The 15625-nt window shown below is 37.7% G+C and overlaps 1 protein-coding gene across 2 annotated transcripts in view; it reads right to left on the reverse strand.

Annotated features, from left to right (window-relative positions):
- The window catches only part of ATG3 (autophagy related 3), a 40580-nt gene that overhangs the window by 15725 nt on the left and 9230 nt on the right, over positions 1–15625 (reverse strand). For both annotated transcript variants that reach the window (XM_052638794.1, XM_052638787.1), the window contains exons 4-6: positions 14626–14696; positions 3840–3947; positions 1100–1149 (exon numbers count right to left, since the gene is read on the reverse strand). In XM_052638794.1, the coding sequence (XP_052494754.1) occupies positions 1100–1149; positions 3840–3947; positions 14626–14696 (229 nt within the window). The remainder of the gene's footprint in view (positions 1–1099; positions 1150–3839; positions 3948–14625; positions 14697–15625) is intronic.

Raw genomic sequence — 15625 nt, forward strand, 5'->3', positions numbered from 1 at the left:
AGTCAAATTCTCCAAAAAGCAGAACTTCAAAAGGATGAATTCTCAGGCTAATGAACTGAATTGTAATTCCTAACAAGCATAAAATTGTACACTGGAAAAAAAAGGAAAAAACCTTGTTTGGGTTTTTAACACCTTCTGTTAAGCCCCAGTAACAAATCCCAAAATATCCAGGTGACAAAAACACACACAGACAATGATCTTAAACTAGGAACTGCTGCAGCTAACTGTTTCAGAAAGACAAAAAGAACAGTTACTCTGTCAAATATTCTATCCTCTAAGAGAATGGAGTATTTAACAAAATAGTTAAGAATATATAAAGGTGAAAGTGTTTTGCATTATTTTATATTATTTCAAACTACTATACAAAAATATGAAGACAACTATAATCATTCTTTAGAAATGAAAAGCTAGTATAGATAGTCTAAATTATTGAAAAGTTTCAAGCAGAAAATTTCTACCCAATTGTATATTTTTACCCTTCCTTCAAATAAACTGTACAATATGACCCAACTGATTTAGCTTCCACTCATTCAAAACGTCATGATTTTGGACGCTATAAAGCTTCCTTTAAATTTTCAAAACGAAAAACAGAACAAAAAACAAGAACCCCTCAAATCAGCAGTAAATTAAGAAACTTCAGAAGAAATGAATAAACTGCTTAAGACAGTGTTTAAACTACAAATTTAAACACGATATTATCAGCAATCTATTACAGTAATCAGCAAGTAAGTAAACCCCCTCAAAAACCTCCACTTACAGAATGTGTGGGAGTTCTGTTTAAAAATAAAAAGCCATTTCTTGTAAACTGGCCTAGAAATCTTCCCAAATAGTAAAAGTTTATAGATTTTAACCAGTTAGTCCCAAAAAATGTTTTTCTTAACCATTTGACAGAGTAAAGAAAAGAAAAGCTCTGGGAAACAGTGGTGTTTTGGTACGCTGATGCAGAAAAATGAGAGGAAATAAAATAGCTGGAATTTAAGAGTTGATAATAAATACTGATAGTAAGAGTTTGTATATGAATGATATGAATAACCTCAAAATAAATATACAAGCAAATAACTAGGTCACTGAATTTAAATACATAACTAATAACCATTACCTTGCTTTCCAGTGTAATCTCCTTAACTGCTTCGGTTATTCCCGCAATTCCTGTTTAAAATTCAGCAGAAAATAACTAAAATTAAGTTGTAAAGACCTTCAATTTACCTGATTTGAGCAATATAAAAACTTTTAACATTATCTAAATTCTCAAAGTTCTCTGAAATGAGAAAACAATGTTAGCAGCACTTTTACAAATGAACTCTAATGGGAATAAATAATCACAAAGGTACTTCTCAAAATTAAATAACTTTTAAAATATCAGTTTAATATTTTTACCATAAATTATCCTAGCCTATCTTTCCTCATTTAGTATCCTTCATTTATTTTATTTACTTGCCTTGCATGAGCCTATCAGAATAAATATTCTCACAAAGTAAAGAGACTATAGGAGTCATATAACCTGCAATGAAATTTTCTCAGTAAGATAGATAATGGTTATGTTAAATATGCTATTTGCTTCAGAGATCTAGGACCTCCAAAGGAAGTAATATCACATCAGATTTATATGAGACTTTCTATTTTACTGCTTCTGTATTTTATATAGTCCTCACAAACAGTTTTTGTAAGGTAGTCACAGTAATGGTTTCTCCCTATAAAGAAATGAAGTCTCCAGAGAAAGAAACTTATATAAATCTCATAGTTACATGAAGAACCTGGGATTCAAATCCACATCTGCTCTTCAGTTCAATGCTCTGTCCACTGTACCTCATTAAGCAGCTACCTTGGAAACCACTTATCTCAATGAAGGTGACATTAAGAAGATGGCAGGATCATATAGTCAGCTAAATAATATTTCTAATTCAAAATATCCATCGGTGTTTTCAAATGATTCAACAAGGATGGGAAACAGTAAAGAAAAATAAAAACAAAAAACCTAAACACAAAATATGCTTTGCTCTTTTGTTTATCTTCTGAAGCTTTGATTTATCTGTTCAATATATCCAATCCAAAGAGTCACTTTCAAATAGAAAATGTCAGTCACAATCCATAGCTTGAGCATAAAGCTTTTATATCAGAGTAGTTTTTCTAGAAATTATTTTATAATAGTATGATTATTAACATAATGGATATCTATTACAACTCACTGAGACTACTTCACAGAAACAAAGAAAATAAACCTCTTCAACCCATCTAAACATAATGCAGTAGCATCCCATTAAATCAGACTCTCCTAAAAGGAGGACATACTGGCAAAGAAAAAGAAGGCTGAAAGGATTCTAATGAAGGTAACACTGTGCCAGCTGTGATGGTTAATCTCATATGTCAACTTGGGTCGGTTATTGTATCCCATAGTCTGATCAAACAGCAGTCTAAATGTTACTTCTGAAGGTTATTTTTTAAATGTGCTTAACATTTAAATCAGTATACTTAAGAGTAAAGCAGATCACTCTCCATAATGTAGGTGAGCCTCATTCAATCAGCAGATGGTTAAGAAAAAGAGACTTAGTCTCTTAATAGACTTTTTTTCTTAAGAAAAAAACAGTTTGTAGAGGAATTAATTCTGCTTCCAGACTGGCCTCAGACTCTAGCTGTATGAACTGACCATTACAGTCTTCAAACTGCTGACCAGCCTGCCCTTTACATTTCAGAACTGCTAGCTTCCACAATCATGTAAGGACTTCCCTAATGGCTTAGTGGGTGAAGAATCTGTCTGCAAAGCAGGACACCCCAGTTTGATTCCTGGGTCAGGAAGATCCCCTGGAGAAGGGATAAGCTACCCACTCTAGTATTCTTGGGCTATCCTGGTGGCTCAGACCGTAAAGAATCCGCCTGCAATGTGGAGACCTGGTTCAATCCCTGGGTTGGGAAGATCCTCTGGAGGAAGGGATATCCAGCAACCCACTCTACTATTCTGGCCTGGAGAATCCTCATGGACAGAGGAGCCTGGCAGGCTACAGTCCATGAGGTCTTAAAGAATTGGACACAACTGAGTGACTAAGGACAGCACAGCACAATCATTCCAACACCTGCTTACCTCTGTGATGAATGCCTTTGTAAATATGCACCTGGATTCCGGGACAGGGATTAAGGAACACAACTAAACACCTGAGAGTCTCACTAACTTGACATCAGAAACAGAGTGCTATAACCAGTGGCTCTACTCTGTCAACAGGCAATTTCTTACAGACCTGCCATCCACATCTTCCAGTAACGAAGACAGAAACAGACAACTGGAAAGATTTTGGGAAGATGCAGGGGAAAAAACAGACAAAAAGTCTAACAGCACTATTCAGCTGAGGACAGAGGATGATTCTGAAATTATTTTAAGAAGTTGTTAAAACTGCTATTTTCTCTAGGCCTTGACATAACAATATTCAACTCATTAAGGAACAAGAAAGCTTCAAGGAACTCGGGTCCTGAATCTGTTTCTGACTCATTTAAGGAAACAGATGGCAGTGTCCTTTACTCAGAGCAGAGGAAAAACAAACTTAAAGAGGTACTTTTCCTACAGATTATTTAGCCCTCTGACTACTGCAGTGAATCTCAACTGAGAGCAGTAATTCTGCCTTCATGGTGTATTTGGCAGCGTGTAGTGGCAAGTAGCACAGTACTATAAAATGTGGTACACTCCAAGGGCATTTTTTCCTAATTTGTTCTCCAGCTTCTTTTCAGGTAAAAATCTTCTGGTACAAAACTATGCCTGTGTTGCTTTCTTTATTTTTTAAATCAAGGCTGTTATAAAAGATTGCAAAAGAGTTAGAACAGATTAAACACATGCCATTCTATTCTCCTCTTACCTGTATTATGATAAGTATCTACCCATCCCCCATCGCCATCATCTTCTTCAATGATAGCTTCCAATTCATCTGAATATTCCATCTGTTTACACCGCTTGTAGCACGGAACTATAAAGAAATGGCAAGGGCAGTTACTAGGATATATTTTGCTTCCTGTAAATCCATTTTAAAAAGAGAGTTTATTCCATAAAATATATTCCTACCACCAAAATATTAAGTGAATATTATTTTTATTTCTAGTAAGAGTATTTAAGAGTTACACTCAACCCACAGACATATAATTATTTGATGACACTTATTTTTCCCTAAATAGCTTTGTGAGAAGACAAGTAGAAAGGCTCTACTGAGAGTGTTCAAAGTACCCTCTACCTTTATGATCTGTGATCAGCAAACCTGAAGTCAGAGATTACATTGTTCAACCTCAGGCTAATGAATAACATATCATTTAGTGACTTTACTCTCAGAACATGGAGGCACTACTTGTCATACTCGGAGGTGGTAGAGGTGACCTCTGGTTTACAATGTTAAAGTAACTTTCAATATGAGCTTCATAATTTGTATTTAAGCTCCAGCTATTAATAACAGATAAACCAGTGTAAAGTTCACTAATCTGCTAAACTTTACTCTCTTACACAAACTGGTGCCAAGTTCTTCATATAGCATATGCTTCAATCAACAGGTATTATTCATATAACCCTAAAACTGAAAAATCATAAGGTAAAAACATTACAATGTGGGGTCAACAAAGTGCTATTAATCTCTTGATTTTTTTTTTTAAAAACAAGCAAGATAGACATGACCAATTCCATAAAAAACTATACTGTAGGAAATAAAAAACTGATGTTTTGTATGTATTTTCCCTTTCCTATAATGAGAACACATATCAATGCATTGTTATGTCATTACACTGTGACTGTAACAACCTTTTGATGTTGTTTTCAAATTAGCTTTATAACAACCTCATTAATTTCATAAATATTTGTTTCAGAAACACATCTGTGCCTACAGGTAATCTTTCAATGACACAATGGATAATAAAACCTCTAGCTTTGAGATTTTAAATATCCAAGGTAGTATCAATTATATCTTTCATGAAAAACTTAGGTTTAAAAAAGACTGATATTAAGTAGCTGAAAAGATTATAATTATGAAGTCCACTTAAAAGGTCCAACAAGGGTATCTTTTCACCTTGCTTATAGTTTCCTTTGTTGTGCAGAAGCTTTTAATTTTAATTAGGTCCCATTTGTTTATTTTTGCTTTTATTTCCAATATTCTGGGAGGTGGGTCATAGAGGATCCTGCTGTGATTTATGTCAGAGAGTGTTTTGCCTATGTTCTCCTCTAGGAGTTTTATAGTTTCTGGTCTTACGTTTAGATCTTTAATCCATTTTGAGTTTATTTTTGTGTATGGTGAAAAGACAGCCTTCAGAATGGGAGAAAATAATAGCAAATGAAGCAACTGACAAACAACTAATCTCAAAAAATACAAACAACTCCTGCAGCTCAATTCCAGAAAAATAAATGACCCAATCAAAAAATGGGCCAAAGAACTAAACAGACATTTCTCCAAAGAAGACATACAGATGGCTAACAAACACATGAAAAGATGCTCAACATCACTCATTATCAGAGAAATGCAAATCAAAACCACAATGAGGTACCATTTCATGCCAGTCAGAATGGCTGCCATCCAAAAGTCTACAAGCAATAAATGCTGGAGAGGATGTGGAGAAAAGGGAACCCTCCTACACTGTTGGTGGGAATGCAGACTAAGACAGCCACTATGGAGAACAGTGTGGAGATTCCTTAAAAAACTGGAAATAGAACTGCCTTACCACCCAGCAATCCCACTGCTGGGCACACACACCGACAAAACCAGAATTGAAAGAGACACGTGTACCCCAATGTTCATCGCAGCACTGTTTATAATAGCCAGGACATGGAAGCAACCTAGATGTCCACCAGCAGACGAATGGATGAGAAAGCTGTGGTACATATACACAATGGAATACTACTCAGCCATTAAAAAGAATACATTTGAATCAGTTCTAATGAGGTGGATGAAACTGGAGCCGATTATACAGAGTGAAGCCAGTCAGAAAGAAAAACACCAATACAGTATACTAACACATATATATGGAATTTAGAAAGATGGTAACGATAACCCTGTATGTGAGACAGCAAAAGAGACACAGATGTACAGAACAGTCTTTTGGACTCTGTGGGAGAGGGAGAGGATGGGATGATTTGGGAGAACGGCATTGAAACATGTATAATATCATATGTGAAACGAATCACCAGTCCAGGTTTGATGCATGATACAGGTTGCTTGGGGCTGGTGCACTGGGATGACCCAGAACGATGGTATGGGAAGGGAGGTAGGAGGGGGGTTCAGGATGGGGAACACATGTACACCCGTGGCAGATTCATGTCAATGTATGGCAAAACAAATACAATATTGTAAAGTAATTAACCTTCAATTAAAACAAATACATTTATTTTAAGGAAAAAAAAAGGTCCAACAAGAGGACTTCCTTGGCAGTCCTGCTGATATGACTCTGCACTTCCACTGGAGGCAGCACGGATTCAATCTCTGGCCAGGGAACTAAGATCCTGTATGCCACTGCAGTCAGTGCAGCAAAAACAACAACAACAAACAGCCCAATAAGAAGTCCAATTTTGCTTAGAGCCATTCTCATCATAAATCTACACTTTCTGGCAAAAAAGAAATAACAAAATGGAGATAAAATCAAGTATGGAAAAAATAGTCTACCATAGGAAAAAAAAAAAAAACCTTTACCATAGGGAAAGGCTACCCACTCCAGTATTCTGGCCTGGAGAATTCCATGGACTGTCCATGAGGTCACAAAGAGTTGGACATGACTGAATGACTTTCACTTTCATATAACATTCAGAATTTCATTAAATTCCCAACTTTCTGTCGGAGAGAAGCTAGAAGTACAGCTTTAAGTACAAATTACAATCAGTAAGGACGAGGAACAAGATGGCAGAGTGGTAGGTGGACATGGAATACATCTCTCTCCATGGATACATCAGGAATATACCTTCAGACACAGAAATGCTTTTCTTCCAAAGAGCAAAGGCCTTTTAATTTCATGGCTGCAGGCATCATCTGCAGTGATTTTGGAGCCATTTAGGCTGTCACAAATCAGCTGTTTTCCTCTCGGCCTTAAATGTTTCTCCTGTGACTCAGATGCCCCAATGTGGGGATCAGACCCCTGCTTCAGTTCCCCCACTCACCGAGGGCAGAGGATGAGATGGTTGGATGGCATCACTGAGTCAATGGACATGAGTAAACTCCGGGAGTTGGTGATGGACAGGGAGGCCTGGCATGTTGCAGTCCATTGGGTCGCAAAGAGTCGGACACGACTGAGCAACTGAACTGACTGACTGAAATGGAGTGAGAATCACAGACAGTCCTTGCCGCAGCCATACATACCCTACCCGGTGCAGCGGCTGGGAGCTGGAGTTCAGGGATTGTGGAGCAATGCCAGGATGAGGGCCGCTGTTGACTGCGGAGAAATGGATTGAGGGGATATGAAGGAGGAGACTGGTGGGAAATGCTGAGGGAGGAAAGCTGGGCAGCCAAGGAAGCAAGGCAATACGGCTGAGTCATGTGTAGGGAGTAGAGCCATAACCATAATCTCTCTCCCCTGACACGCCAGCATCAGCAGCTCAACAATAGAGAGGCTGGCCCATCAAATGCCTGATGCACTGAATTACAGAATAGGACCCCACCCAGAGTGCCCCTTTAAGTGTCTGACACGCTGACCTACAGAGTAGGATCCCAGGCAGGGGGCCCCTCTATGTGCCTGATGTGCCGAACAACAGAGAAGGACCCCACACAAGGGAGCCCTGTAAGTGCCTGTATGGGCAGAGCTACTACGGAGCAAGACTGGCCAAATAGGCCTTCTGATCACCAGCTAAAAGAGGCTCAAAAACACTGACAGGGCCATAACTCCTGTGGCAGAAGTAGTCCATGTCCTTGCACACTTAGCACCGCGAGGGTACCGCAAGCCAACCAGCTGCGCTACCTTCATGCTCAACTCGCACTGGGGTAGAGCTGCCACAGGCAAAAAAACGTCTGTGTCTATGCACACAGGGTCTCTTAGGTTGTGTCGAACTCTCTGCGACCCCATGGACTGTGGCCTGCCAGCCTTCTCTGTCAGGCACAGGAGTTCTCCAGGCAAGAATACTGGAACATATTGGCCTATGCTGCTGCTGCTGCTAAGTCGCTTCAGTTGTGTCCGACTGTGTGACCCCATAGATGACAGCCCACCAGGCTCCTCTGTCCCTGTGATTCTCCAGGCAAGAATACTGGAGTGGGATGCCATTTCCTTCTCCAATATTGGCCAATACTAGTTGCCAAACCCTTCTAGAGCACCATATTTCCTGCTGCCTGAGCCCCCAACTCCTCTGAGTACCTGGTGCTGCCAGAGCCCCTGCAACTCAAGCAGCTGCACCACCTCCACACCTGACCCTCACAGAGGCAAACCCAGGTCCTCCAGGGCAGCCTCAGGAGCAAACCCCAGTGGACAACCGATATCCAGCGGTGGAAATAAAACCATAATTGAAACCCAGGGGCAGTGTCACTAAGGGAAAAGACCCAAAACCCTCCTATCAGCTGTACAAGCTGCAGATTAAATCCACACAATCAACTAGGCAGATTTTGAGTGTGCAGAATACATAAAAGGTCATTGAGAGATCTCACAAAAGGAAACGCACTAGTTCTGAAAGCTGTGGACACTGGAGGCAAGAACATGTAGAAGGACCAGATTAGAATCTGAGCTGCCCTCACAGCAGGTCCAGAGATCAGCACAGTGTTAGAGGGCATCCTAGGGCGGTGAGGTGAAAGTACTCTGACAGCAGTGACTCAAGAAAAACATTTATCATTCTTATGTTTTGACTTGTTCTGTAGATTCTTCTGGATTTTTTTTTCCCTCCCTCTGTTGTAGTCACCAATTTTATTGGCACTATGAAATCTAAGCTTTTGAGCTTTTTTTTCCCCCTCAGTCACATTTTTTATTGCTGTTATAAACCTCTGCCTCTATATGGGACTTTTGCAGTTAGAGGAGTTCTTTTTTAATTTTAATTTTTTAAACCTATTATTATTTTTCTACATTTATTCCTCCATTTGCTTTTCCCCTTGCAGTTAACCTTTAATATATATAAATCTTCTTTATCTATCTCTATTTAGCTTTGCATATCTATTCTTTCTTTTTCTTCTTTACTTTAGTCTCAACATATTTGTTAGTTTTATTTTCATTGCTTTCTTCCCTAATTGGCACCTTGCTTTAGTTTTGTTTTCCAGTTTGTGTTTTATAAAGTTTTGTTCTGGTAGATATAATTTTTGGTTCCCTTTGTTCACCAGGTCCATTTATTGTACTTTATTTTTGTTGGACTGTTTTGAATCTGCTTATGGGTGTATATGCATATGTGTACATCCAGTCACACTTTTAATAGTCATTATAAACCTCTGCCTCTACATTGGGCCTCTGAAGTTTTGTGGAGTTTTCCTTTTCTTCCTTTTCTCTTTCTTCTTCTGTATTTTTTCTCTATTTCATAATTATAATTTTCTTAAACCTATTATACTTTTCTACTTTTCTTCCTTAGTTTGCCTTCCCTACTGTTCTTTTCCCCTTGCAGTTAATCTTCAATGTATATAAATCGTCTTCATCTACCTCTATTTAACACTGCATAGCTACTCTTTCTTTCCTCTCAACATATTTGTTACTATTATTTCACTGCTTTATTCCCCAACTGGCACCTTGCTTTAGTTTTGTTTTCCAGTTTGTACTTTAGTTAGCATTGTTCTTAACTGGTAAATATAACCTTTGATTCCCCGTGTTCGCTAGGTCAATCTATTGTACTTTATTTTGTTGGACTGTTTGGACTTTGCTCGTGGGTATATATATGTGTGTATATACCATTATTTTAAGTAGTATTTGCCTGATTTTATAACTGCCATTTGTCTGAGGTTCATCTTTGGTTTCTCATTTTGGATATTTGTTCTAATCTCACTTAATGCCTTAACAAACCACTTGTGGAATCTTCGTTCCTGACCAGAGATCAAGTCCTGAGCCTTTGGAGTGGGAGCACTGACTCCAAGACGCTAGACTTCCAGAGAACTGACCCTAGGGAGTATCAAGTAGTGAAAACGCCCACAAAGGAAATCACCTGAATACAAGACCCAGCATCACCCAACCACCAGGAGCACCCTGTGCAAGATGCCTCATCTAAACAAACAGAACAAAAATACAGCCATTGGCAGACAGGATTATCACCTCACTCAGCCTTACACATCAGAGGAATAACAGACATTCAGCACAAATCTCACCCTATAAGAAGTTTACACAAACCACTAGACCAACCTTAGAGGGTAGAAACCAAAAGGAAGAAGGAATTCAACCCTGAGGAATGGGAAAGAGAGACCTCAAACACAGTAAGTTAAAAAAAAAAAAAAAAAAAAACAGCAGAGAAATGCTACACAAATGAAGGAACAAACCAGAAACACAGAAGTCCAAATAAATGAAGAGAAAATAAGCAAACTACTTGGAAAAGAATTCAGAATAATGACAGTAAGATGATAAAAAACCTTGGAAACAAAATGGAAAAAACCAAGAATCAACTAACAAAGACCTAGAATTAAAGAAGAAACATACAGAGACAAACACCACAATTACTGAAATTGAAAATACTCTAGAAGGAATCAATGGCAGAATATCTGAAGCAGAAGAATGAATCAGTGAGCTGGAAGATAAAATGGTAGAAATAACTTTTGAAAGGCAAAATAAAATAGAAAGAATGAAAAGAACTGAGGACAGTCTCAGAGACCTCTGGGACCATATCACACGTACGAACATTCGAATTACAGGGGTGCCAGGAGAAGAGAAAAAGAAAGGGTATGAGAAAATTTTTGAAGAAATTATAGTTGAAAATTTTCCCAACATGGAAAAGGAAATAGTCAATCAAGTCCAGGAGGCATAAAGAATCCAATACAGGATAAACCCAAGAAGAAACAAGCCAAGACACGTACTAATCAAACTAACAAAGACTAAACACAAAGAAAGAATATTAAAAGCAGCAAGGGAGAAGCAACAAGTAATATACAAGGGAAACCCCATATGTTTAACAGCTCATCTTTCAGCAGAAACTGCAAGGCCAGAAGGAATGGCAGGATATATTTAAAGTTATGAAAGGGGAAAATCTACAACCAAGATTACTGTACCTGGCAAGGATCTCATTCAAAATTGATGGAGAAATAAAAAGCTTTTCAGACAAGCAAAAGTTAAGAGAATTCAGTACCAACAACCAGCTTTACAAAAATGTTAAACGGATTTATATAGTCAAGGAACACAAGAGAAGAAAAAAGATCTACAAGATCAACCCCAAACAATTAAGAAAATGACAACAGGAACATACATATCAGTAATTACTTTAAATGTAAATGGATTAAATGCTCCAAGCAAAAGACACAGACTGGGGAACGGATTCAAAAACAAGACTCATATGCAGGCTGTCTACAAGAAACCCATTTCAGACCAAGGGACATATATAGACTGAAAGTGAGAAAATGGAAAAATAAATTCCATGCAAATGGGGAGTTAAAAAAAGCTGGAGTAGCAATCCTCATTATCAGATAAAACAGACCTTAAAATAAAGAGATAAGGAAGGACACTACATAATGATCAAGGGATCAGTCAAGGGGAAGACATAGCAATTGTAAAAATCTATGCACCCAACACAGGAGAACCTCAATACGTAAGACAAATACTAACACACATAAAAGGAGAAATTGACAGTAACATAGTAACAGTAGTAGACTTTAGCACCCCACTCACATCAATGAAAAGATCATTAAACAGAAAATTATTAAGGAAACACAAGTCTTAAATGATACATTAGATGAGATGGACCTCATTGATATCTTCAGGACATTCCATCCAAATATAGAAGAATACACCTTCTTCTCAAGTGCACATGGAACATTCTCCAGGATAGACCACATCTTGGGTCACAAATCACACCTCACTAAATTCAAGAAAACTGAAATTGTATCAAGCATCTTCTCCGACCAGAATGCTATGAAACTAGATATCAATTACTAGAAAAAAAGTATAAGAAACACAAACACATGGAGATTAAACAACACATTTCTAAATAACCAACAGGTTCTTGAAGAAATTAAAAGGGAAATCAAAATATTTCTAGAAACAAATGACAATGAAAACACAACTCAAAACCTAGGGGATGCAGCAAAAGCAGTTCTAAGAGGGAAGTTTATAGCAATACAATCCTACCTCAAGAAACAAGAAAAACCAGACAGACAACCTAACTTTACACCTAAAACAACTGAAAACAGAAGAACAAAAAACCCCCAAAATTAGTAGAAGGAAAGAAATCATAAAGATCCCAGCAGAAACAAATGACAAAGAAATGAAAGAAATAACAGTAAAGATTAATAAAACTAAAAGCTGGTTCTTTGAAAAGATAAACAAAACTGACAAACCTTTACCCAGGCTCATCAAGAACAAAAGAGAGAAGAATCAAATCAGCAAAGTTAGAAATGAAAAAGGAGAGGTTACAGTAGACAATGCAGAAATACAAGGGATTATAAGAGGCTATTATGAACAACTCTATGGCAATAAAATGGAGAACCTGGAAGAAATGGACAGGTTCTTAGAAAAGTTCAATCTTCCAAGACTGAACCAGCAGGAAATAGAAATTATGAACCCAATTGCAAGCAATGAAATTGAAGGTGTAATCAAAAATCTCACAAAAAAAACAAAAGCCCAGGACCAGATGGCTTCAGAGGAGAATTCTATCTAACATTCAGAGATGAGCTTATGCCTATTCTTCTAAAACTCTTTCAAAAAACTGCAGAGGAAGGAACACTTCCAAACTCACTCTACAGGGCCACCATCATCCTGATCCCAAAACCAGGCAAAGACAACATGAAAAAAGAAAACTACAGGCGGATATCACTGATGAACAGAGATGCAAAAATCCTCAACAAAATTTTAGCAAACAATTCAGCAACACACCAAAAAGCTCATACACCATGATCAAGTTGGGTTTATTCCAGGAATGCAAGGATTCTTCAATACACGTGAATCAGTCAACGTGATATACCATATTAACAAATTGAAAGATAAAAACTATATGATCATCTCAATAGATGCAGAAAAAGCCTTTGACAAAATTCAGCACCCATCTATGATTAAAACTCTTCGAAAAACGGGCACAGAAGGAACCTACCTCAACACAGTAAAGGCCATATATGATAAGCCTACAACAAACATTATGCTCAATGGTGAGAAACTGAAAGCATTCCCCCTAAGATCAGGAACGAGATAAGTGTCTACTTTCATTACTACTATTCAACATGGTTCTGGAATTCCTAGCTAAAGCAGTCAGAGAAGGAAAAGAAATAAAAGGAATCCTGATCAGAAAAGAAGTACAGCTCTCACTGTTTGCAGATGACATTATACTATACATAGAAAACCCTAAAGATAGTATCAGAAAATTACTAGAGCTTATCAGTGAATTTAACAAAGTTGCAGGATATGAAATCAATACACAGAAATCACTTGCATTTCTATATATTAACGTGAAAAATCAGAAAGAGAAATTAAAGAGTCAATCCCATTCACCATCGCAACAAAAAGAATTAAATATTTAGGAATAAATTTACCTAAGGAGACAAAAGAAATGTACACAGAAAATTATAAGATGCTGATGAAAACAGAACCCAATCAAAAAGTGGAAAAAGACCTAAACAGATGTTTCTCCAAAGAAGACATACAGGTGGCCAACAAGCACATGAAAAGATGCTCAACATCACTCATTATTAGAGAAATCCAAATCAAGACCACAATGGCGTATCTCCTCACACCAGTCAGAACGGCCATCATCAAAAAGTCTACAAACAAATGCTGGAGATGGTGTGGAGAAAAGGGAATGCTCTTGCACTGTTGGTGAGAATGTAAACTGATATAGCCACTATGGAAGGCAGTATGGCGATTCCTTAAAAAACCCGGAATAAAACCACCATGACCCAGCAATCCCACTCCTAGGCATATACTGAGGAAGCCAGGGTTGAAAAAGACACATGTATCCCATTGTTCGCTGCAGCACTATTTACAATAGCTAGAACATGGAAGCAACCTAGATGCCCATTGACAGATGAATGGATAAAGTTGTGGTACATATACACAATGGAATATTACTCAGCCATAAAAAGGAATGCATTTGAGTCAGTTCTGATGAGGTGGATGACCCTAGAAACTATTATACAGAGTGTAGTGAGTCAGAAAGAGAAAGATAAATATCATATTCTAACACACATACACGGAATCTAGAAAAATTGTTCTGAAGAATTTATTTACAGGGCAACAATGGAGAAACAGACATGGAGAATAGACTTATGGACATGGGGAGGGGGAGGAGAGGGTGAGATGAATGGAAAGAGTAACATGGAAACTTACATTACCATATGTAAAACAGACAGCCAATGGGAATTTGCTGTATGGCTCAGGAACTCAAATAGGGGCTCTGTATCAACCTAGAGGGGTGGGATGGGGAGGGAGATTCAAAAGGGAGGGGATGTATGTATACCTATGGCTGATTCATGTTGTGGTTTAACAGAAAACAACAAAATTTTGTAAAGCAATTATCCTTCAATAAAAAAGTAAAAAAAAAAAAAAAAAAGTTTAGTAAGTAGTAGGGTTTTTTTTTTTTAAATATATATGCAACATAATTCTTACCATTTTTGGTGACCAAAAATTGTTTGCCTGATGGTAGGTAAGCCTTCACTTTCAATTCTTCCCCTGTGGCCCTTTAAAAAGAGTGAAAAGCACCAAAATACAAAAAATATTTTAAAAGGCAAAAACAGAATATACCACATGTTAATCTCAACACCACACAACCCACACCCCTGAGAAAACTATTTTAGGATTGCTTTGGGAAGGATCCAAAAAGTGATGTATGTTGGGGCAATGAAGAGCATAGCAATAATATAAGTGAAATGTATTTAAGTGAAATGTACCAAGAGACTGCAGACAGACCAAGAGAATTTAGATTAAATTAAAAAAAGAATAATATGGAACTATATTAAGCAACTATTATGTCTTCCTTGAAACAAAAATAATCTGAACCAGATTTTTTTAAAGTAGGGCTGATTAAAAGACCAAGAGGAGGCAGAAAAATAGCTGCATGATATTGCATAACAAAGCAGGCAGTTGACAAGATTCACCTTCATACTGCTGCATTAAAACTGGAACTCAGAGATAAGATGCTTTGAATCACCAGATGATAATGCTGAGAATAATAATGACAGAAATAAACAATAAAACCTTTTATTGAGTGCTTCCTGGTAGCTCAGTTGATAAAGAATTTGTCTTTTGCAGTGCAAAAGACCCAGGTTTGATCCCTGGGTAGGAAGATCCCCTGAAGAAGGAAATGGCAACCCACTCCACCATCCTTGCCTGGAAAACCCCATGGACAGAGGAGCCTGGTGGGCTGCAGTTCATGGGGTTTCAAATAGTCCAGCAGGACTCAGCGACTAACACTTTCACTTTATTTCTATTAAGTACAGGATCTAGAACTCCAACATGTATTATTTTCATATAATCCCCAGAAATCTAATTAGTGAATAATATTAATAGCCCCAGTTTATACGTTAAACAAAAGTTTAAAGAAGTCACACTGCCCACAGTCACAAAACCAGAAGGTATAAACAAGCAAGGATCAAGTCAAGTTACTCTG

This window comes from Budorcas taxicolor, chromosome 1, assembly GCF_023091745.1.
Source record: "Budorcas taxicolor isolate Tak-1 chromosome 1, Takin1.1, whole genome shotgun sequence".
Taxonomy (NCBI): Eukaryota; Metazoa; Chordata; class Mammalia; order Artiodactyla; family Bovidae; genus Budorcas; species Budorcas taxicolor.